This window comes from Canis lupus, chromosome 12 (assembly GCF_048164855.1).
Source record: "Canis lupus baileyi chromosome 12, mCanLup2.hap1, whole genome shotgun sequence".
NCBI classification, from domain to species: Eukaryota; Metazoa; Chordata; class Mammalia; order Carnivora; family Canidae; genus Canis; species Canis lupus.
Window position 1 is genome coordinate 43974590 of NC_132849.1, and position 24246 is coordinate 43998835.

Here is a 24246-nt window from a genome sequence, read left to right on the forward strand (position 1 = left end):
AGTGCTCCAGACCCAGGGTTACTCCTGTGTTCAAGCTGTGCTGGCAAAAATATTCTCTTCTCATCCCACCTGCCTGGGCCTGCCCTTTTCTCGGGTAATGGCTCAAACCCTACTCCATGGACAGGAGCCCGGGTTTGTGTTGATCTCTCTTCTGAAAACTGGCTCCCCAGATACCTTAGCCTCATTCTCTGCTTTAGATTTGGCAGCTTTTCTCTCACTCTGGTTTTGGATGCCCTTAAAGCCTGAAGTGACTCTTTCTTTTTTGTTTTACTAGAAAGATGGGTTTGAACTCAAGTGGTCCCACATATGAATCTTAGCTATGTAACTCTGGGTAAGCCACCTGGTAACTTTTTGTTTATGAGCCAGTTTCAGCATCTGTAAAATGGTTAGAAAGTGGATACTAAGATTACATGAGAATATGTGGAAGTTTGTGCTCACATCGTTTTCAAAAAATGAGTCCCTTCTTTCCCATCTCTGTAACATGCTAATAGCTCTTTGCAGGAAGTGGGTTCTTCCTGAATGATGCTGGTGCACTTTGGACCACCACGTGCCAGCCAGCATGTGGCAGTCCAGTCTGTAGAGATCATCGGATGCCTTATTAGCTGAGGCCTCAAGTGATCTTGTTCATCCTTAGGGGTGGGAGGTAGGGTGGTAAGTCAAGTCTGCTGAATTAAGAAATTTCTTTAATGCTACTAAAGTTCATGGAATGGAACAGAATAGCTCATACACTTTTATGATCCACAGAAGCCCTGACCTGCAAAGACACATGAGCTACTTTACCCCATTCCCTAAGCCCAAGGTTTCTAAGCCAAGTGCTCTTCAGCCCTCCATGGCATCTGCCCCTGTGCCCCTGGTCCAGTCTGGGAAGTCCAGTGTCAGCCAGAGGCTCCCAGGGATAGTAGGTAGGAGGGGCTCCTAACAGTGACGGCACGTGAATTCCAAGGCCAGGTTTTGAGGACACAAGGGCCACCTCAACCACTGAAGAAAAGGACTGACCACAGAGGGAAGAAGAGGAAAGGCCTTGCCAGATAGTACCCTGTAACTTGCATCAGAATTTTGAGTGCAAATTTATTGAGGAAAGACAGTGGGCTATGGCTCAGTGCAGCACAGGACTCCGCACCAACAGAACAGCACATTCCTGCCCAGACCCCAGAGAGCCACGGCTCTGAAAATGCTGAGCCTGGCTGCTTGGCCCTGGCCAAAGCAAGAGCCTGCCCAGTAAGGCTGCTCTTGGATTTGGGAAACCGTTCTCAAGTTCCAGAAGAAAGTCCTGCCCATTAAACTAGCATCCTCTGCTGAAGCCAGGATACATGTGAGGAAGCAGGCACTTACAAGCAGCTTAGCTGTTTATTTAGTCAGTAGAAAAATGACTTTACAGGTTTGCGGTACATTAAGGGAGACGGGGCCCCACCCCCATGCTAGAACACTCCAGTCCAGTCCAGTGCCTGACACGTGGTCTGCAGATGTGCATATGGGCACATGAGCTATCTGGACGCCCCAGAGCATCTCCTAAGTGTGCTGCCCCCGTGGGGGGCACCGATTTCATGCCCAGCAGCTGGGCCTGACAAGAAGAATCTGAGGAGTCAAGCCCTAGAAGCGGCCCAGCACAGTGGCTAACAGAGCCATGCGTATGTACATGCCATTCTCGGCCTGGCGGAAGTAGGCTGCTCGGGGGTCTGAGTCCACCTCCACACTGCAAGAGAAGGACAATGGTTAGCACACAGCCCACAAGATGGACTGTCTTAGACCAGGTGCCCACCCCCAGTGTAGCCTCAATTCTAAAGTCATGTCACCTGATCTCATTGACTCGAGGCATTGGGTGCATCACCACCATCTTCTTCTTGGCCCGTGTCATGATGTGGGGAGTGAGGATGAACTGGCCAAAGCACTGTGAGGCAGACAGGGGCCCTGTCAGTGTCTCAGGGCTGGGGTGGCTGTGTGGCCATAAGCCTGGATTCCTCCAGGATCCCTTCCACAGCCACACATGGTTATCACAACCAAGAGGCCTGATCAAGCTTCCAGCCGTCCCATCCACTAATTTGGATGCCTCGAAGCTCCAGCCCCGGCCTCCCCTCAACCGCGGCACTCACAGCTTCATACTCCTGGCTAGACTCAAAGCGTTCCTTCTGGATTCGAGTCATGTAGAGCACATCAGTGTCGGGCAGGGCTTCCTCAATGCTCTCAAATTCCTCCTGGAGGGTGAGGCAGAACCAGAGTGAATGCAGTGCCAGGCTCTCACTGCCCAAACCATGTCCCTCATGGCCTCCTGGGCTCACCTGCTTGGTGCCACGGGCCGCCACAAAGGCCCGCACATTGGATGGCATGCGCAGGCTGGGAGGGGCCACATAACGCAGGCTGACACGGTACTGGGTGAGCAGGCAGGCCAGAGAATGCACTGTGCGTCCATGCTTCAGGTCCCCCACCATTGTGATCTAGGGGAGGAAGCCAATCACCAAGAGGGCCCTCAGATCAAGCACCTGCCCTCCCGCTTCAAAGCTTTCAGACTCAGGACCAGGATATAGGCCCCCTTGCTGCATGCAGCATGCTTTGGAGCAGAGAAGGTACTTCCCAGCTGCCTCACTCTCCAGACCTACCCCTGGCAGGCCTCTAACCCTGACCCACTACCCTCACCGTCATGCCATTGACAGTCCCAAGCTCCTCCCGGATGGTGAAGATGTCCAGCAGGGCCTGGGTGGGATGCTCTCCAACCCCATCCCCAGCATTGATCACTGGCCTCCGGCAGTGCTTGGCTGCCAGCTGTGAACATGAGAACAAGAAAGGAGAACCTTGTCTTCTGCATCTCAGTGGCCCCCGCTCCTTGCCCAAGCCCCACTCTTCCTGGGTCCCCTTCCCTGTCTGGCCCAGACAGAGACTTGCAGTCATGTCCCTAGATCCATCCTCATGAACCCTGTTCCAGTGTGTAGCTGGCCTCACCTCCACTGCTCCAGGCTGGGGATGCCGAAGCACGACGACGTCGGCATAGCAGCTCATGGTCTGCACTGAGTCAGCCAGGGATTCACCCTTCTGGACCGAAGATGTGGCTTCTGAGAAGCTGAGCACAGCGCCCCCCAGCCGGGCCATGGCTGCAGCAAAGGAGCTGCTGGTGCGCGTGCTCACCTCGTAGAACATGGAGGCCATTACCTTCCCCTGGCGGGAGGGCAAGACTCAAAGTGAACATGGGTGTGTTCATCCTGGGGAAAGCACAGGCTGCTGCTTGCTTCCCCGACTTACACAGGAGGGAACCTCTCCCTGCAAACCTCCTCGTGACCTGTCCTAACCTTGACATTTCCATCAGTGTCACGCTGAGTTAAAGGCTCCACCTCCAAAGAAACCACTACTAGGTATTTGAATGAGATACTCTCATTCTCTGGGGATGAAGGAAACACCCCAGTTCTATCCCGTGAATACATATTCATAGACCAAATGACCAGATCAGGCTGATACACTGGCTCTCAGGGCCTTGTAAGTCAGTTAAATACTCAGAGACCAGACATGGGGGCTGAGGGGTGCCTAGGGTAACAGAACCTTCCAGAGTAGAGAAAGCTAAGTAACACATTGTAGAGCATTTAGATTTACATGAAGGGACCTCCTGTGGAAGAGGGAGATCCCTGCTGACAGGATCCTGGACCCATAACCCACAGCCCTGACCCTGACCTTGAGTATGTCGAGGCTTCGCTCCTTCTGTACCATCATACGCAGCGTGTGTGCCACATTGAACAGGTGAGACATCTAAGAAAGACCCTCAAAGTCAGCTGGAAAGGCAGTGGCCCTCAGAGGTCCTACCCCAACTTTTCAGATTCTCAAAGCTCTGGGTGGCCCCATCCTCCCTCCCCCAGGCACCTGATCCTTGGTGAATTGCTGGACAGACAGGATATGTTGACCCACTAATGAGTGCAGCAGGGGTGAGGTCTGGGGGTGCAGCAGGCCAGGGGTCCCCAGGTTCTGGGGTGACGCCTGTCTAGGTACTGGTGGTGGAGGGTAGCAGGTGCCATCAAGAGTTCCCATCAGCTCTGCAGTGAGGGACGGGGCAGAAGAGGTGGGTCAGAGGGTTCCTCCTACACAGGCCAGATGAGACAGGTCCCCAAGGTGAGCGTATGTTTCAGGGGAGTCTCACCTGGCTCAGCTGCCTTCCGAGACGACTTTTCCTTTGGCTCCTCAGCTACAAAAACAGGGAAACAGGAAAGATGTAAGTCTGTAACTAAGGTCTGTGAAGAGCTCCCATTTCCCCACACTCTGGATCACAGCGTCTGTGTTAAACCAACTCACACGACAGTAGCTATAGCAGGTTAGGGGAAAACAAGAAGGACCAGCAGCCCCGGGGGCACACAAGTGATTTCCCATGGGGGCTGCTCTGTGTGGGCAATGGTGCCCTCCCAGGGCCCCCCCAGGTGGCCAGGGGATCCTAGGCAAGGGGAACGGCCAGGCTCACACCAACCAACAACCTGGATTTACCCCACGTTCTGCTGCCCCGTGGGATCCCAGCTCCCGGGCGGAGGAACACAGCTGCCCACAACAAGAAAGGGCCGTAAGAAGAAGCTGTGGGGTGCCTACCTCACTCTGGGCAGACTGCTTTAGGCAAAGGAGGGTACAGAGGATCAGACTAGGATGAGGGGATGGCAGGAAGAACACAGTAAGTGAACAAAAGTGACCCCAGTCTATCAGGGACACTGTGGGGGAAGAGGAGCCTGTCTCTACACATCTCTAAGTCCAAGTGGCCCCATCCTCTACATCATAGGATCTCTGTCTTACCTGGCAGACCTGGATCAGAGGCTCGGTGAATTCGGGGTGGCAGGTGGAAGCGGCCATCAGGAAGCCCTGGGACTGCCCGACGGGGTCTCTCAGGCGTCTGGAGACAGAGGCCTAGTGTTTTGAAATGTACTGACCCAACTCTCAAGTTCAATCCCTTAAGAAATGCCAAACTGCTCACTGTCCGTGGTGAGGATGGACTGGATCCCATTCTCCATCACATCCCCTCAGGCCCATCCTTCTGCTACGCTGTCCTTGATGGAGGGAGATCACCTAACCTTTCAGAGGTGTGTGCTAGCCCCATGACAGGCCTCTAGATGAATCCATCCCTGGTTGGGTACCTGTGTTTCGATCCCTGGTTGGGTTAATGGGTTACCTGTTTCCCCTGGGTAGGTAACCTCCTAAATTGAGAGCTTATTCTATGTTTTACAGCAAAGAGGTAGATGGTGGAAATTTTAAGTGTCAAGTGCAGAGCCTTCCACCCCCTAAATCACCAATGAAAACATATGTGCTGCTAGCCAGGTCCCTGGCTGCATCCCCCAACACACCCACCCTGATCCCGGAGCACTGTGGATACCGTGGTGATCTCACTGGCGGCAGGGGCTGGGGGTGCCAGCTGGGGAACAGTTCCCTGAGGCCACTTGCGGACATCCTGTCCATAGCCCGGGGGCACCAAGACCTGCAGGCAGAGGGCAGGGGCAGGAGAATGAGCAGGGGGCAAAGAGCTAGACTGAGGCCTCACAGGAGTGCAAACCACCAAAGAGGAAAAGCACCTCAAGGGACCCTTGCCTACCCACAGAGAAGTGCTGGGGCAGCAGGACAATGGCACACAGGAAACTGTGACTGGGATGGGGCTTGGGCCACACACATACCTGCCCGTCGATATAGGCCACCTCTCCTCGGAGGACCACACGGCGGACGGTGCCCTTCACCTTCTGCCCTTCAAAGGGTGTCCAGTGCGCCTTGGAGAAGGGCATGTGGCTGGGGATGGTCCATTCGTGCTCCAGATCCACCTGCCCAGAGTCACGGGATACACGAGGGTAGGGCCACACCACAGGATAGCTACAGGCTGCAGAGCTGCCCACCCCACCCCAGGCCCACTTGCCCACACCTCCACATAGGTGTCCTCCTGCGGAGGCAGGTGGAAGATCCGGCGGGGATTGTGGTGCAGCCGCTGCAGCAGGTCATCCAGACTCAGCCGGCCCTCACTGACTGCTGTCAGCAGCAGTGGCAGCATGGTTTCCAGCCCTGGGAAGCCAGGGGGAGGCCGGGGCCCACACTTCTCCTCCAAGGTGTGAGGGGCTGGGAGCGAAGAGAACAGTACCCTCAGGCCCAATCATCTCCACGTCTGGGAAGTCACACAGGCCACTGGGACTGGGACTGCACTGACTTACTGGCCCCGATGCTAACCTCTTCTGCTTATAAGGAAAACAGGTAAACCAGGACAGCTGCCATCTTTTTGGGGACCATACCTTTTACCTGCCTTCTCTCATTTATAATTTTACTCATTTGCTTGTCCGTTCCTTCAGGGAGTACTTACCGCACACCCATCACAGCCCAAGTGCTATGCTACACAGATCAAGTCCCAGCCCCCAGAGCCCAGAGGCCCTGAGCTGGGGGATGAGCCCTGCTGGGCAGAGAGGTACACTACGGGCCCTCTCACCATGGTCTGAGGCGAAGCAGTCGATGACAGCCATGTTCTCCCATAGGGCCTCCATGTCCTGGCGGGACCCAAGCTCCGGCCGGACCTCCCCCTTCCCTGGCCCCAAGCGTTCCAGGTCATCGCAGCTCAGAAATAGATGGTGGGGTGCCACCTCACAAGTCACTGGCAGCCCCCGTGCCTTTGCAGCTTTAATCAGCAGGATCTGGGGGGAAAGTGGGGAGATCTGAGGAGGCCTCCCTCATGCCCTACCCTACAGAGTCCCTGCATCTGACACCCCCTCTAGGAAAGTTATGGGGCAGACATGTTTGAGGGGGCTGGTTCCATGCTCCCCAACCGCTGGTCCCCACAAGGAGTAGCCTGACCTCTTGGTATTACTGGGAAAGCAGAAGGGGCACTGGACCTCTGAAGTACTCTCACCTCCTCCTTCCGAGCCACGTGACATATGTGTACTGATCTCTGGGTCAGTTGGGCCACCATGAGGATGGCAGCGACATTCTGCCTCTCTGCGTGGGCCACGATGGGGAGGTGGGATGGCCATGTCTCAAAGTGCTGGGGACAGAAAGAATTTATCAGGGAGCATGTAGAACCTTTAATTATCTAAGGTCATTAGAGCCCAGCCCAGAGCCCTCACAGAGCTCTTGACACTTCACTGATGTTAGCCTCTGATGTGCGCTCCTCAAGCTAAGAGGCAAAGTTTGGTTGCCTCCTCCCACCAGCCCACTCCCTACCTCCATCCACTGGGCCACATTGTCCAACCGAAGCTCAGAGAAGGTCTCGTTGAGGTAGAGCTTTAACCCAGCAGCAGACCCAGCCACAGCACCCAGGGTCCCTGCATTTTCTGACGAGGCTCCGAGAAATAAGGCAAAGTCACAGCGGGCACCAGCTTCTGCCAGCTGAAGGGGATACATATGAGATAAGGCCCATTGACATCCATGCCAGGGACCCCAGACTTCTGGGAGGGGCAGAGGGAGGAAGGGTCTGAGAGGCAGGTAGGGACACATCTGGGTCACCATGAAGCTGGAGTGCCAGCGCTCACCTTCTGGGCCAGGGCCAGGGCTGGTGCATCAATGATGGGGGGCCGGGTGTTTGGCATGGCGCATACCATAGTAATGCCCCCAGCCAGGGCAGCAGCCGTGCCTGAGGCAAAGTCCTCCTTGTGTGTGCCCCCTGGTTCCCGAAGGTGCACATGGATGTCAATTAATCCTGGAAGAACATGGATGTGGCAAGATTAGAGAACAGTTCAGAGACACAAAGGACATCAAAGACTTGAACTGGGGTGGCAGGAAAATGAGCAGCTGAAATGAGCGGAGAGGTGGTGAGCTTTCTCAGTCAAGGGTATGGCAGATGGTGGGAGAAAAGAGCTCAAAAAGAAAGATTCTGGCCCTCAAACTCTATGCCGTCCAGGCAGGGTGTGGACCCCACAGCCAGGATCTGTGCCAACTGCTACCAGAGTGCAAAAGCCAGGTTCTCCCAAAATATACACTTACCAGGTAGTCGCACGAGCTTTTGGGAGGTCATACAGTCAACGTGCACCTTCAAAGGAGGGGCTGGCCCAATCTGGCCTAGTGCCTGCAAATGAAAACCACAGCTCTGATTTAAGGGCATCCTGGGAGTCGTAGGTAGTGACTGGGTTTTCCCATAAACCAGGCTCTACTTCTCTCCATCCACCTTCCCTCTCTCTGCAGCCAAAATGCCTGCTTATTACCATAACTACTTCATCCTGAGATTTCCTAGCCCCATGACACACTCACTTCCCCCTGCCCCACTAAAACTGGCTGTTGCCCTCCCAAGCACCCAGGCCCCAGTCACCTCCACAAACAGTTTGGTGCACTTGATATCAATGATGAGGGGCACGGAGAAGTCAGCAGCCAGGCGCCGGGTGCGGTAGCCTTTGGTGACAAAGGAAGAAAGACGCCGGCCCCCAGCCCCACGCATCGATAGGTTTATCACTAGTTCAAAGTGATTCTCAGCCAGCTGCTCCAAGATGCTTCGCTGTGGTGGGCATTCACCATCCACTGCCTCCTCAAAGTGCCAGTCCACAGCTGTTACCTATGCCCCAGAGACATGGTCAAGGGCTAACCTGAGCCTGGCAGGAATCAGAAAGGACAGCCTAAAGGGATTACAGGTGGCCCAGGAACCCATGAGGAGGAGACTGAGGATCCACGGGGTGGGGACCAGGGCTGGCTCTCTCTGCTCCCAGCAAATTATATTTCCTGACAGGAAAGACATCTACTCAATGGTTACCAAGGGCTCTGTGCAGTATGAGCCTGCACGTGTATGTATAGAAATACTCCCCTGGAAAGAAACACATCAGGATGTTAACAGTGGTAAAGAAACCATAAGACACTTTTTCCCTTGCTTCTCTATACGTTCCATTTGCCCTACATGGAACACACAGGACTTGTACAACAATAAAAGCTGGGGAACACAGAGATAATTCTCTGGTACAACGCGGGGTAGGCTGCAGGAACCCCTGTACCTTGACGCCGTGCTCCGTATAGAAGTCAGCAGTGCCCAGACTGGCGTAAAGGCTGTAGCCAAGGCTCTCCAGCAGCCGCACGGTTGGGAGCAGCTCACTTTTGTTCTGAACCAAGCAGAAGGAGGATGAGGTTGTGTCTCTCCTGACTTCCCCTGCAAGGACAGCCGAGGCTCAGAGAGCCAAGGCCACCTGCCCCCACCTCTCTGGGCAGCACCCATTCCCCCCCCTTCCCAGAGTCGGTACCTTATAGCTGCCAATGGTCAGCAAGATGTTCTTCTTGGGGATCTTAAAGCCAGTGCTTAGCATGGCCTTGAGGTATGCCTCGCAGCGGCTCTCCCCAAAGCCAGCCACTTCCCCGGTACTGGTCATCTCCACACCCAACACCACATCAGCACCCGCCAGACGGGAAAACGAGAACTGAGGGACCTGAGGGAGCAGGACGAGAGAGGCCATGGCAGGAGGGGACCACCTCTCCTTGCCCCTTCCCTTTGGTCTCATCCAAATGGCAAGATTAGCCTTCTCTGCAGCTGCTGTGCCTGTGCACTACATCGGTCAGTCTCCTGCTTATTACCACTCGGTTTCCACTCACTTATTCCTTTCCACAAGGCCTATTCGTAGGCCTTGGAACACTTCCTCAACAAGCTCTGTAAATCAAATGTCCTGACTGTCCTTCAGGACTCAATTCAGGTACCACCTCTCCTCCTAGGCCTTCCCAGGTCACCCTTTTGGAAGGGGCATCTCTTGTTTGTAAACTCCTTCAGCATTTTATTCTCGTCTCTACCATGTAGATTTATCACAGACTGATACAGAAGCAGTTTTTGGACCCAATTTCCCTTGCCTCCCATTACTAGAGCGTGAGCTCCTCAGGGACAAATACCATCTCATCGCCTTTACGGATGGCCCAGTGATGCACTGCCCACAAGAGGTGCTTGGTTTGTGCTTGTGCTATGTATGAGTGAACCCTCACCTACTGTCTCCCTTGGCTTCTGATAGCTAACCTCCAGGTTTCAGTTCTCCATACCTTCACCCCCACGACTCCGGAGCCAGTCATGAGCCCCACAGGTTCCACTTCTTCCCCCATGATGACCCGGGTGGCCAGTGCTACTAGGTCCACACCAAGTGTCTTGGAGACGAAAGGGAAGGAGCGAGAGACACGCACGTTGCATTCGATGACTTTCAGTTGGTCATCCTGGGGCAGAGAGGGAGTGGTCAGTCCTTGCACAGGCTGGGCTTGCTGACATTACTCCCCTGACCTACCACTCTGGGGGTCAGCAATCGGGAACAGGGGTCAGGGTGATGGACTGTCACAAACCCCGACAACACTGTGGGCTCTAGCAAGGCCCCCTTTCCTGCCACTTTCAGATCTACTCCAATGAAGGCAGGACATAGGCTGCTTACTGGCAGCGTGGCTCCACAGAATAAGGAGGTGCTAAGATCCTTTAGTCCCCTCCTTTAGCCCCCTCTTTCTACCTTGGCAATGAGCTGCAGATTGAAGGGTCCTGTGACCTGCAGCTCCTGGCCCACAGCGTGCACGATGGCTTTAATCCGCTCCAGGGTTTTGGCAGTGATGTCTTGAGGTGGGGTCACCAGCGTGGCATCACCTGAATGTACACCTGCATTCTCCACATGCTCAGAGATGGCAATGGCTGCCACCACACCATCACGGGCCACAGCATCCACGTCAATCTCCTAGTGGGGATGTGAGGGCAATGTGCTCCAGAGCAGGGGCCAATTTCTTCTCCCACTTGCCCCAGGGAGCTCCCTTCCTTTAAGAGCCTTGGTACAAGCCATCCTTCCCAGTCCACTGTGCCCATAAAGTGCTGTAGGGCTAGAGGGGGGAGTCTCCACCCAGGCTGGAGAGCCTGCCCTCAGAGACTTCTTTTGTTTGCAGCCCTACCTTGGCCTCCTGGATGAACTTAGAGATGACCACAGGGTGCTCCTTAGAGACGGCTGCCGCACTGCTCAGGAAACGCTCCAGGTCCCCATCGGTGTAGGCCACATTCATAGCAGCGCCGCTTAGCACATAGGAGGGGCGCACAACGCAGGGGTACCCCACCGTCTGGCAGAACTGGCGAGCAGACTAAGGGTGCAGCTGGGTTGGTTACACTCAACCATGACTTAATCCAGCTTCCAGCCTCCCACCTGGCCCCAGCCCACCTCTAGGTCACTGAGCTCCCTCCACTGAGGCTGGCTGATACCAATGGTATCTAGGAGCCGGGAGAATTTGAAACGGTTCTCAGCTGAGTCGATGGCTTCCGGAGAAGTGCCCAGCACCCGGCACTGCTGCCGATGCAAAGCCATGGCCATGTTGTTGGGCAGCTGCCCACCCATGGACAGGATCACGCCTTCAGGGTTCTCTAGCTCATAGATGTCCATCACCACCTTAGTTCAAGAGGAGAATAGAGTGAAGGACTAAGTGGTCAGGGATCCAAGCATTCCTGCTCACTGTTCCTCACCCTCTACTTCCCCTCAAACCCAAGCTGCAAAGAATCTTAGGTCAGCCAGCCACTCCCACTTGACCCTGGCCACCCAGGCTAATGAGCAGTCTTCATCCCTCTCACCTCAAAAGAGATCTCATCAAAGTAGAGTCGGTCACACATGTCATAATCAGTGCTGACTGTCTCTGGGTTGTAGTTCACCATGATGGTCTTATATCCCATCTGTGATAGAGAGGGAAATGAGATTTAGCGAGGAGGTGGGAGGAAGAACATGGAGAAACAGGCAAAACCCGTACTTCAAAGAGCACCTCAGCTTTTTCTGAAATGGCTGTAAGGGACACCCTCCTTGGGAGGGAAGTAGGATCAGCACTGTAGGTATTAGAGAAGTAGGTACAAAGTGCTGGAGAAAAGATACATGCCCTGTGAGGGACACAAGACGGCCTAAGGGGAGGACTCCCTCACTCCTACCTCACCACCACACTCCTCCCAAAGCCCTAAGATAGATGTAAGTGTAGGAATTAATAGAAAGCACCAGGATTAAATGGGAGTGGAAGGCAATTGCTGGAACTGAATGGAACAGTAAAGAAAACAGTATGAAAGACTAGCTCTTGGACCTTTCGGAGCTGCCGGATGCAGCCCACAGCACACCAGTCAAACTCAACGCTGGAGCCTATACGGTAGACGCCAGAGCCAAGGACCAGGACGTGTGGCGTTCGAAAGGTGAGGTCGTGCGTGGTTCCCCAGTATGTCAGGTACAAATAATTTGTCTGGGCTGGCCACTCAGCTGCAACTGTGTCAATCTGTTTCACCGCCGGGCAGATCCCCAGTTCCTGACGCAGCTTGCGAACAGCCAGCTCTGTGCTAAAGAAGAAGAAGGGTCAAAACTATACGCCCTGGGAGTAGGCTACAGACTGAGATCCCAGGACAGGGATCTGAGAGGAAAATATTTCAGGGATGAAGGTCAGAAGCCTCCAAAGCTTCTACGGGCCCCTTACTAGTATAAAGATTCTCTGTCCCACATCCTCAGCCCAAGGCCCGACCTCACCACCACCTCTGACCTCAGAACAGCAAGGGCAATCTGCTTGTCTGAGAAGCCAAGGCGCTTGGCCTGGTGCAGCAGGTCTGGGGGCAAAGGCTGTCCACGATGCTGTTCCAGCAGCTGGGCATGTGCTATAATCCTCTTCATCCGGTGCAGGAACCAGCGGTCGATGCGCGTGAGTTGGTACAGCCGCTCCACCGAATAGCCAGCCCACAGAGCAGCTGCCACCACAAAGATCCGCTTATCAGTTGGTGTCTCCAACTCCTAATGGGGAGGGCAGACAGATGGATATGGAAGGATTGTGGAGAGGGAGATGGCCAAATGTTAAGCAAAATATTCCCAATCTACTTTTAGTACCTCAAAAAGCCTGAGAGCAGGAGTACCACTGTTTTAGGAAAGGAAGCTGTAGAAAAGGAGCCAGACCAAAAACTCTGTAATTGCAAAAGCCTATAGGCAAATCCTGGCTCTGCCTCTTTCTGGCTGTGTAGCTACTGTATTAGCAAGTTCCACAAATTCTCTAGGCCTGTTTCATTGTCTGTAGAAACAAGTTTAAGAATACGTCCTCTTGGGATGCCTGGGTGGCTCAGCGGTTAAGCGTATGCCTTTGGCTCAGAGCGTGATCCTGGAGTCCCCGGATTGAGTCCCACCCACATGGGGCTTCCTGCATGGAGCCTGCTCCTCTCTATGCCTGTGTCTCTGCCTCTCTCTCATGAATAAATAAAATCTTAAAAAAAAAAAAAAAGAATACATCCTCTTATAATGACAGAGGAGATAAACCACAAAATTCTCAACAAAGTGGAAATATAGCAAATGTCCAGTAATGACTACTGCTCTTAGAGGTACTAATAAGTCCATGGCCTGGGGAAAGAAGCACCCACTTCAGGGCTGCTGCCAGGGGAAAGGAGCCACTCACCATATCACTGACCGGCTTTACTGTGTGATCAAAGCCCACACAGTTCTCATCCACCATGCGAAGAGCCTTCTGGAAGGCCTCCTCAAAAGAACGCCCAATGCCCATGACTTCACCTAAAGAACAGGATATAAGGACTGAGGGCCTGGAGGCAGGAGGAGCTGCCCAGAAATTTCTATGATTTAGTCAGGTCTCTGGGAGGTTCTTGGGACAGGTCCCATAGTGGTGGTATGTATGGTGTTTCATTATTAAGGAATCTTAAATTGAAGTTCCTCTCCTTACCATTTTCGTAGTTTGCGTTTATTAGTAGCCACAGAATTAAAATGCCTTAAACGGACATAGAGATACTAGAACATGCTATAGTTTATCAGAGTGGCCTGACCCCTGATGGTTACCCAGTTACTTGCTTTATTCCTGTTGTGATGTGTGACCATCTGGGATCTGTCTCATCCTTTCAAATTTCTCAACAGGCCTGATAATAGAAGATGATCCTACTATTCTTTGAATCCATCCAGAGATAGTCATGTTTACAATTCTCATTTTAGAGTATCTCTTCCTGGACTTTTTCCAAATGTATGTTTTTATACATGATCATAGTGTACGTATAGTTTCTATACTGCCTTTTCCCTCATCATAAGCTTGTTCCCACATTGCTCTGTGGGAGCAGTTTAATTCCTCTATGATTTACCATAACATAACTGCTTACTTATGGAAGAACACCTAACTTTGAAGTGTTTATCCTTCTAAGCGAGGCTGTGATGTCTTCAGTCTTTGGACTACTTCCTTAGGATGAATTTTCACAAGTCCAGGGATAATGCATAGGGAGAATTTTCTGGCCCTTGATAAATATTACTTACTCCACCGAAGTTTGTGTTTTATAATACACAGTAGAAGTTTAACCACCTTCCAAGAAGTATAACTGTTTTAAATAATTTTTGTTCATAAAAATGTTACCTCATTTTACATAGATTTCTATTAACAAGAAGGAACTCCTCTGTCTCTACAACCTTCTGGGTCTGCCTACTGATTTTATCTTCTATAAAGTTTTGTGATATCCTCTGACAATTTAAATTTACCCTAGGGTCTTCAAGTATTTCTTACCAATTATATTTTTCTATTTACGATCCTAATTCTTTAAAAGAACTTTTTTTTTTTTTTTAAGATTTTATTTACTTGACAGAGAGAGAGAAAGAACACACACAAGGAGGGGAAGCAATAAATGGCGGGAGAGGGAAAAGCAGGCCCTTCACTGAGCAGGGAGTCCAATGTAGGGCTCAACCCCAGGACCCGGGGGATCATAACCTGAGCCGAAGGCAGATGATTTACCAATTGAGCCACCCAGGCACCCCTTTAAAAGAACCTTAAAACATTAAAATGCTAATAGTGTTAGGGAAGTGGATAATTGATTTTCTTCAATTCCTTTGTAACATGGTTATATTATAAAAGTGTATATTATAAAAGGGCAAAAGAGAAACCCAACATATTCATATATGCACACCTGGGAAGATTCTGAAATCATATACATACCCAAATTAATCTCTGTGTGACAATGATTATAAATAACTACTCTTTTTTGGTTTGGTTCAACTACTTTGCTAATTTCCCAATGGTTCACGTATCTCACTTATTTAATAAAAGTTACAAAAATGGAGATCCCTGGGTGGCGCAGCGGTTTGGCGCCTGCCTTTGGCCCAGGGCGCGATCCTGGAGACCCGGGATCGAATCCCACATCGGGCTCCCGGTGCATGGAGCCTGCTTCTCCCTCTGCCTGTGTCTCTGCGCCTCTCTCTCTCTCTGTGACTATCATAAATAAATAAAAATTTAAAAAAAAAAAAAATTAAAAAAAAAAGAATTTAAAAAAAAATAAATAAAAGTTACAAAAAGTTATCAAAGATCACATTTAAAGAACAACTGAAAAGATATAAAACATTTAAATGTCTCATCTGGGAATCAATCTTTGTCACATTTTCAGTCTACTTCTTTTTACCAACAATTTAATTATGGCTTCATTCCCATGTTTATTATAATTTTCATGTAACAGAAATTCATCTCCAGAAGGAACAACTTGGCAGTCTTGTAAGATTTCTAAAAATTCCAAAATAATATCTGAGCTTACTTAGACTTGCTTGTTTAAAGGCTACTATTGCTCTTGGGTCACTTGAGTGGCTTAGCTGGTTATGTGTCTGGCTTTAGCTCAGGTCATGAACCCAGGGTCCTGGGAAGGAGCCCTACTTCAAGCTCCCTGCTCAGCAGGGAATAGGCTTCTCCCTCTTCCTCTGTGCCTCCTTCCTGCTTGTGTTCTCTTTCTAATAAATAAAATCTTAAAAAAAAAAAAAAGTCACTATTTCTTTTAATGGAAATTCAGAACACAATGAAATGCTCTTTCTTATCCCTAGCTGGAGGCACTGTGGTATGTGAAATGCTTTGGCTGAAATGTTTTAGAACAGTCTAGGGTGTCTTAAAGGGACACTGTAGGGAAGCACGTTAACTTAATTCCAGCACAATTCAACCACTACTTGGATGTTGACCGTTACACTCATTCATGGTTCACTACAAAATTTCCTTGTTTTTATGAACAAGGTCTCAGATGTCCTGTTCTGCTCTTAAACGTTGTATTGAAAAAAAAATATTGGTGACCGTGGCAGAAAGTGCCTGGTGGAAATGGGCTGATACTGGCTACCACTACGCTGACTTGGATGGCGAAGCGTTCATAGAACAGTAGGCCTCACTTCCCCGAAGCATCAGTATTTAAATTCGCACAGAGAACAAACTGTCACTGGCATTAACAGTCTAGTGATGAAGCTGTGGGTAGAGCTTCACGAACCCGGTCTCGCCAACAACAGGCAACAAAGTGTGACACAGGTGTGCTTAGCTAGCGACTAGATCTAGTTTTCTGTTTTTGGCTGTACCCTCTACTCAGCCATGTCACTTCCCTTCTGTGGGGACTTCAGCCTACTCATTTGTAAGGTGGGAGAGCTGAGCTAGTCTGATGGCTATCACCCCATCCCAGAGATTCTGACACACCCACCATCTGGGAGTGGAGGTGGTATGTGTATTCTGGCACAGATTTCTAGATGCCTTTGATTCTCATTCTTGATGAGGACTATAGAGTCTGAAATGTCCCTGTGAGTTCTGAGAAACCATGTTCCCAAGCTGCTGGTAATGTAGGACCTGAAAAGCTATGCCAGGAAGCTAACTCTGTGGACATTCTAAATTCTTAGGACTGCTGGAATCCCAGAGGGTGATCTGGGGAAGGGTCTCTTGGGGCGTGTCTCTCTCACCAACGCTCTTCATGCAGCTCCCGATCTTTGTGCTGACACGAAGGAACTTGCTGAGGTCCCAGCGAGGGATCTTCACCACACAGTAATCCAGGCTGGGTTCAAAGGCTGCTGTTCCCCCTGTCACGGAGTTCCTGGGAGTCATCATGTGGAGGTGCCAGGACAGAGTGGGGAATGTAAAGAGTGAGCTTCCAGATAGCTTCCTCCATCTCCACACATCCAGACCAATGTCCTTTTCATAATCCCTGTCCCAAGAATGTTTTTTTCAGCTCCCCTCACCCCTCTGATCTTTCCCCCACTTTCGTACCTGAGCTCAGGCAGAGGGATGCCCAGAGCTAGTTTGGCTGCCACATAGGCCAGTGGATAACCTGTGGCCTTACTGGCCAGGGCGGAGCTGCGGGAGAGCCTGGCATTCACTTCAATAATGTAATACTGCGAAGAGAGAGAGAGAATCACCCGATAACTGGCCCAGAGGGCCCAACTAAGAGAGGCATCAGAAGGGCCACAAATCAAAGCCCTTTCCAAAAGGAAGGATAGCAAGTACACCACCCCTATCCCAGTCCAACCCCTAGCACAGACAATCCTGACTTCTACTCCAAGGTCTCTAGGATCAAAAGGCCCCAAAATTACAGATAGGGGTCCAAAAGCTAGAATATCAGCTCCAGGACCTAGAGTCTCACCTGCTCGGATTCGGGGTTCAATGCATACTGCACGTTGCACTCGCCAACAATTCCAAGGTGCTGCGTCACCTTGATGGCTGTCTGCCGCAGGAGCTGGTATTCCCTGTCATTCAGCGTCTGGCTTGGAGCCACCACTATGGACTCACCAGTATGGATGCCCAATGGGTCCAAATTCTCCATGTTACACACCTGTGAAAAGGAAGGTCCCATGGAGATCATTGCCAAAGGGAGTCAAGAGAGGCAGGAGGCTGTATCCCAGGATCCTGTTGCTTCTGGGGCTACACCCACCCTGGATCTAAGGGACATGTAGCCCCCAAAGATCTCAGCCTTGGGCTCTACTCTTACTAGAGCTCATAAGCCTGACATTACTCCCACCTGACCTCCATCACTCACCGTGACACAGTTGCCATAGGCATCTCTCACCACCTCATATTCAATCTCCTTCCATCCCTTCAGGGACTTGTCTACCAGCACCTGGCTGGTATGGGCAAAAGCGGGAGCCACAAGAGCAGAGAGCTCGTCCCTGTTAGAGGCAAAGCCAGAGCCCAGGCCACCCAGGGCAAAGGCTGCACGCACCAGCACTGGATACCCCAGCCGCTCAGCAGCTGCTTGGGCCTGTAAAGGGCAGAAGAGACAAACAGATCAGGCCTCGACTGCTTGCTGCACAGAGGCTTTTTTTGCCCCGGAGAAAATAAGATACAAAGCAAATGACATCATTCTACCTTCCCCCAACCACCCTCAAACCTGTTCAAGAGAACTAGCCGCCTCACTGGGGGCCACATGTTCTCCAATCTCTGCCATCCTGGAGGCAAAGGCACGCCGATCTTCAGTCAGTTCAATGGTTTCCACAGGTGTGCCCAGGACCCGGACCCCATACCGCGCTAATACTCCGGCCTTGGTCAGCTCCACACCACAGTTCAGAGCTGTTTGGCCCCCAAAAGTCAGTAATATGCCATCTGGGCGCTCATTGCGGATCACCTGAGGGAGGAGAAACAATAAGCATTAGGACCATGGGGGCCCCCAGAGGTGGATCAGGATCCCCCCTGCCCACATGAGTCCCCTCCTCATACCTGAGTTACATAGTGAGGTGTTATGGGAAGGAAATAGACTTTGTCAGCCAGCCCCTGGGAAGTCTGCACTGTGGCAATGTTGGGGTTGATCAGCAATGTCTGGATGTTTTCCTCCTTTAGGGCCTTAATTGCCTAGGGAAACAAAAATGGTGTTATCAGCCTCGCCTGCAGAAGCATGACTATCAACAGTCTTGGACCACCAGCGTGTCTCTTCTCTCCCTCCCTGTGCTCTCAGACCCTAATAACCAACTCCTATTCCTCAGCACCTCACTTTTCCACACATTTCCCAGATTTCCTGGTTCATTCCCTTCCCACAACGAATGTCATGCCTATCTATTCCTATCTATTTCTGAGAGTCAAGAGCCAGAGGGGCAGAGACGGACATGCTTTACCTGAGAGCCTGAGTAGTCAAACTCTCCAGCTTGGCCAATGGAGAGGCCCCCAGAGCCTAAAATCAGAACCTTTCGTGGTGGTGGAAGCCCAGAGCCGGGGGTAGGAATTCCAGGCGGACAGAGACGCTCAATGAGCCGCTCACGAACTGTGGAGCCAAAGAAAGTCATAGAACATTAGAACTGAATGAAACCTGTGAGATTATCTACATTAACTCTTTCACTTTACAGAAGGATCCAAAACAAGTCATGCCTCTAATGAGTGGCAGGGGCAGGACGAGAAACCAGAACTCCTGACACTGGAGCTCCTTTCAACAGAAACAGCATAAATTAATAATCTTGGCTCAGTTGTTTTCCCAGTCCATTCCCTTAACTTCCCAGACGCATCTCAGTTTCCTGAGGTATGTCCATCTTATGCCCATCCCAGAGCCAACCCTGTTCTTAGTTCTATACAACCTAGTCCTGCTCAGGTGCTTACCTGTCCAGCCCCCAGGGTTCCCAGCTGTGGCTTCTTTCACAGTTTCCAGAAAGATATCAAAAAGAAGCTCCATATCTGAAGGACCAGCTTGGTGCTCTGGGTGAAACTGGACACTATTGAAGAGATGGGATCACAAAAAGGCCATCATCTCTGGCTTGGCATTGGCAGTCTTGAGAGTAGGTAGCAGGATAGAAGGCTGGGGCCCACTGCTCAGCTTTATTTTTTGATTTTCAAGACCCCGGGACTTCCAAGTCCTACAGATTCAGTCACCCTGTCAGAATCACCCAGACTCACCTGAAGAATGGCAGGGTATCATGTACAATGCCTTCATTGGAACGATCATTGGCGTTGGTAAAGAGTGGAAGCCATCCTGCTGGCAATGAGTCTGTTTCCACAGCAAACCCATGGTTCTGGGATGTCAGAAAGCAGCGCCCAGAGCCTACCAGCAAGCATGGCTGATTATGTCCTCGGTTTCCATATCTGGAGATGGAAGCACACTGAGTCACAGGCCCCTTTCACACCCCCCGTCCCACCCTTCACCACTGTACCAAACCCAGCTTCTGTTGACCTCAGGACCCTCAACCAGCCCCTGCTCCTGTTCCAACGCTAATGCATACCAAGTCTATTCCCATCCCCGAGACTCCCCACCGCTCAGGTCAGTAGTGAGGGCCCTTTCTCTCCCAAGTCCCACCTCATCTTGTATGTCTTGGCCCCAATGGCTAAGGCCAACAGCTGGTGTCCCAGACAGATCCCGAAGACAGGTCGGGGATTAGGCTCAGATATGACACGGCTCAGTGTGGATACCACACTGGGATAGGAGGCAGGGTCACCAGGGCCATTACTCAGGAAGACACCCTCATACTCTGGAGTGGGCAGAAAAGATGATGTCAAAACCAGTAGTTTAACCAGAGAGAGACACACTTGCAGCCCTTACCAACAGAGCAAAAGCCCTGATCTCTGTCTCCTTCCCTGTAACTCATGTTGACTTATAGCAACTAGACCAAGGGACAGATCTTCTACCCACACTGCCTGTCCATAGCCCTGTACACACTCCAGCTACTCACCCTGGCTGTCTAATGTGTGGTCCCAAGGTACCACAGTGACCTCAGCTCCACGCTGGCACAGGCATCGGATCTGATTATACTTAAGGCCACAATCCAAAGCAAGGATCCGAGGAGTGCCCCCTGCATTGAATACCCTTGGAGCCTGAGGAATAAATGGCACAACAGTTGGCAGCTGTGATCAATGAGGACAGATAAACATACACCAACCCCTGCCTTTGAGGCCTCTTCTGATTTGCCCAAGTGTCCATCCCAGTTATGGGCAGAATAACACTACCGTGCTACAGCTTGCAACACTCTCCCACTCTACCTCTGTACCTTAATTGAGACCTCTGGCACCAGGGGACGGGCATTGGGGTCCAAGAATGGCAGGGCTGAAGGCTCTGTCCCATCCTGGACCAGCTTTCCCAGCAGAGACCCTTGCTCTCGCAACTTCTTAGTCAGCTCTCGAGTATCCACTCCTGTCAAAATAGCACACTCTGAGATCACACTCCCCCAACTCAGTCATGCATGAGGTTAGACTTTCAGAAGCACTGCATTCCAGAACCCTGAGTCACACACAGCTGTTCTAGGGGCATCAAAATCCTGGGCCATCCTGATGGAAGTACACTACCATGAAGTATTCTTGCTAAAAATATCACATCTGAATTGAACCATGACTTCTAGATTTGTTTACAGAAAATAATACCAGGAGACAAAAGAACATGCTAAACGACGCTACAGGAACATAATCAACAAAATGTAGGTTGTGGGACTCTCTAAAGGAAAACTGACTTGTTTTTGTCAAACAGGTTACAAGGCTGATTGATCAAAAAGTCATCAACCAAATGCAACATACAGAACTTACTTAGATCCAGACTCAAATAAGCGGTAAAAGACGTTTAGATAATGGAGAAAACTTTGCCTGGATATTTGATATTAAGAAATTGTTATTTTTTTTAAAGGTATGATAAGGTTATTATGGTTATGTTTTAAAAAGGATCCCTTTTTCACAGTGAACTATCTGTGGACAAAATGGTACAATGTCTGAGACCTGCTTTGAAAAAATTAGGGGGTTCTAGGTATAGTGGTAAAATAAGTTTAGTCCTGAGTTAATGATTACAGAAGCTGGGGGCTCATTATATATTATTCCTTCCTTTTGTATGTATGAAATTTTCTATCTGATCAAAAGCTGTTTCTTCTCCAATCCCCAGACCCCAATGTAAACTTTCCAAATCCAATACATTCTATCATAGCCTTGGTCTCAAGTTCCAATAACGCACAAGAGACCTGGGCTTGGTAGGATACCTGGGCTCTGCCCAGATACCATTATGCTTGCACCATACCTTGCAGGCCAGGTATGCCATGCTGTTGCAGCCACTGGTGCAGGGTGCGGGTGGCACTCCAGTGGCTGGGCGTGGGACAGCACTCTCCCACCACCAGTCCTGCCACATGGATCCCCGAGGATTCAAACCACTGCCGATGGAAGATGGAAGGAAGAAATCGTGAGGAGCCCAGGACCATGTCTTCCTAACTTCTTTACCCATTGTATGGCAGGGACCATATACTTCAGCTACATTGAACGACCTGGTCATTCCTTTCACACACCAAGCACCTTGTGCTTTTGTTTTTTACCAACAATGTCTTCCCCATATGAAACACTGAACACCAGGCCCTCTTTAACAACTGGAAATGATATTTTCCTTTCCTTTCTTTACTCACTTTATTTCCACTGTTCTTGCTTTTTACATTGTATACAACTGTGTGTGTGTGTGTATCTCCACCACAGAACTATGAACTATGAACTCCTCAGGAACAAGGTGCCTGACACATAGTAGCAGTCGACATTTACTGAGTGCCCACTTAGTGCCAGGCATTGTTAAGAGATGTTGGGGGAGGAGCAGTGAGTATGCAAAAAGACAAGGTCTCCGTCTTCACTGTTAATTTGCTACTTAAGGAGCCTGAAAATTAACAAAGCAACATACAAATAAACAAGATCATAATTACAGGCTATGATAAAAGCAGAATGTAAAATAGACGTACAATACCTTACCAAGCAAAAATAAAAGTTCAGGGTATAACACTAGGCATGATTATGCACTTCCCCCAACCCTTAGTAGGGGATTATCAGTTTAACAAAACACAAATTTTGCAACCCAGTAGATAAGCATTTAATAACTAAACAGAGAAATGGGTCACTTATGTGGGAAGGGATGGCATACTTAAGTCACATATGGTTTAGTGGTAGGAGGTTTAAAAAATGATGGATACTGAGACCGTTTTTTAGGGATCTAAAGGAGTTTGGCAGATTCCTCCATGGCCAGGTAGACTAGTCTGCATATAGACTGGTGCGTTCACAGTACATGTACCACAAAGGCATCCAGGGTTGGCTAGAGGCTCTAGAAGGCCTTACTCATCCTAGTTCTGTTAAATGCCTTGATTTTGCAGGTTTGTAAATTCTTATTTTGTCAGTGTGTCTACAGCTAACAAAGCTGAAGATTGCCATATGTTAACCAACATATCACATTATAAACCAGAATGCAGTGTTATTTATAGATCTGTGAGGAGGAATGGTCCTTTCCAGGCATAACAAAGTATGTCCCTTACCTAGGGTTCCCTATCCTAAGTGTTGGGTGAATTAAAGAACTAAAGGCTCACAAAGTCTGGGAAACCAGGACAAAATGCACTTTGAGGAATACTGTACCTAAGCTAGGGGGATTTCCACTATTAATTTGATTTTTTTTCATTAGTTGAACTTTCAGAGTGCAACTTAGTTTCCAGATTCCAAAGGAGGAGGAATAGGTGGAACCTCACTGTGGGAGGAGATTCAGTTTTCTTATCTAGAGATAAAAACTCTACTAAAAAGTGGCACAAAATGAGTCAAAGTAAGGAAAGGACGTTTAGAAGATGATTATCAACTTGACTGGTAGGTGAACTGGGACTCACTGGGATGGATGTAACCCCAGTTTCCAGTCTCTTTCCCATTATGTAATCTTAAAGCATTGCCCTCATCACTCTACTGCTAAAAAATCTTCGCGGGTTCCTTACTCTTTGGCTTGGCATCCAGTGCTCCGGCTTCTCTAAGTACTTCAAGTCCTGGGTAGGATTTGTCTTAACACTTCAGTGTGTATCTTTGTTCTCTCCAGGATGCCTAACTCAATGTCAATGTCTTCATTTGACTAACAGTTAATAACCATTGATTTGAAAAGGAAAGTAGAGAAAGCATTGGGTGTGGCTACCTTACTGAGACCGAACTCATCCACTTCATCTGTGGGGATGCCATAGTTGCCGATCAGAGGATATGTCAGCACTAAGATTTGTGCTTTGTAGGAAGGGTCAGTGAGAGCCTCGGGGTAGCCGACCATGCCGGTTTGAAACACTGCAAGAAAAAGGCAGGGCTGGGGCTCGGGCTCGGGCAGGACACCCTTCACAACACTGCTCAGGGTGATGACAATGCCTCAGCAGAAGCTGCCTTGACCTTGAGGGATAAAAGGGGCTGGGGTGGGGACAGGGGCACCAAAGGGGGGTGGGAGGGAGGGTGTGCAGGCGGGAAAATGGCGGGTTTGGGCAGGGCAAGCTGGGCAAAGAGGGGCAGCAGAAAGTGGGATGAGGTCGGCAGCCGGCCCGAGCTTGCTTACCCACTTCCCCGGCAGTCGACACAGCGGCCCCAAAGGGCTGGCCCCGCAGGACCGACCCATCTTCCAACATCAGGGCCGCCATGGGAACGGAGCTGAGGCGGGGGCGAGCACAGAGAAGCGGGAAGCGCAGCAAGCCCCAGCCGATGCTGGAACCACGTGAGGTCGGCGCGCCAGGAGTCGGTCCACGTGGCTAACCGCGCCGGTGGCTAGAGCGCGGACCGCGGAAGGCGCAGGAGCTCCAAGCGCGCTGGGCGGCGGCAGACTGCGGCGGCGCGAGCAGCCGGCAGCGTGAGGGGCGGGGCCGAGCACGTAAGGGGCGGGGCCAAGCCTGCAACAGCGTGGCCAGCGTCTCCTCTCCACCCAACTCCGCCCCACTGCAAAGCCCGGGGAAACCTGGA

At 50.7% G+C, this 24246-nt stretch overlaps 1 protein-coding gene across 5 annotated transcripts; it reads right to left on the reverse strand.

Moving 5' to 3' along the window:
• Positions 1 to 1328: 1328 nt before the first annotated feature.
• CAD (carbamoyl-phosphate synthetase 2, aspartate transcarbamylase, and dihydroorotase) lies at positions 1329 to 24114 on the reverse strand. 5 transcript variants are annotated; one of them, XM_072770703.1, is made up of 45 exons: positions 23849 to 24114; positions 23450 to 23589; positions 21557 to 21686; positions 20550 to 20692; positions 20235 to 20376; positions 19862 to 20033; positions 19465 to 19650; positions 19171 to 19283; positions 18696 to 18841; positions 18304 to 18435; positions 17978 to 18211; positions 17627 to 17848; positions 17234 to 17422; positions 16861 to 16985; positions 16557 to 16687; positions 13279 to 13391; positions 12385 to 12629; positions 11941 to 12187; positions 11450 to 11548; positions 11046 to 11270; positions 10786 to 10968; positions 10359 to 10577; positions 9910 to 10077; positions 9132 to 9314; positions 8889 to 8993; positions 8219 to 8458; positions 7897 to 7978; positions 7446 to 7612; positions 7138 to 7302; positions 6827 to 6958; positions 6410 to 6611; positions 5858 to 6048; positions 5619 to 5759; positions 5324 to 5425; positions 4750 to 4846; positions 4453 to 4503; positions 4115 to 4159; positions 3841 to 4010; positions 3655 to 3729; positions 2935 to 3147; positions 2632 to 2757; positions 2277 to 2432; positions 2091 to 2192; positions 1794 to 1888; positions 1329 to 1693 (listed from the first exon to the last, which is right to left on the reverse strand). In XM_072770703.1, the coding sequence occupies exons 1-45, from the start codon at positions 23928 to 23930 to the stop codon at positions 1591 to 1593; spliced, it is 6729 nt and encodes a 2242-aa protein (XP_072626804.1). In that variant the 5' UTR covers positions 23931 to 24114; the 3' UTR covers positions 1329 to 1590. The 5 variants fall into 5 exon arrangements, 2 of the variants coding, with proteins under 2 accessions (XP_072626804.1, XP_072626805.1); XR_012004583.1 differs by lacking the exon at positions 3841 to 4010 and having other exon boundaries at positions 23849 to 24082; XM_072770704.1 differs by lacking the exon at positions 4453 to 4503 and having other exon boundaries at positions 23849 to 24082.
• Between the last annotated feature and the right edge of the window lie 132 nt (positions 24115 to 24246).

Excerpts from the sequence above, each read along its gene's own strand:
- CAD (XM_072770703.1), bottom strand. The coding sequence starts at position 23,930 with ATGGCGGCCCTGATGTTGGAAGATGGGTCGGTCCTGCGGGGCCAGCCC. Across the intron at positions 16,688-16,860 it reads ATCCCTCTGCCTGAGCTCAG|GAACTCCGTGACAGGGGGAA; the intron begins GTACGAAAGTGG and ends GATGACTCCCAG. Across the intron at positions 9,315-9,909 it reads CCGGAGTCGTGGGGGTGAAG|GTCCCTCAGTTCTCGTTTTC; the intron begins GTATGGAGAACT and ends CTGCTCCCTCAG.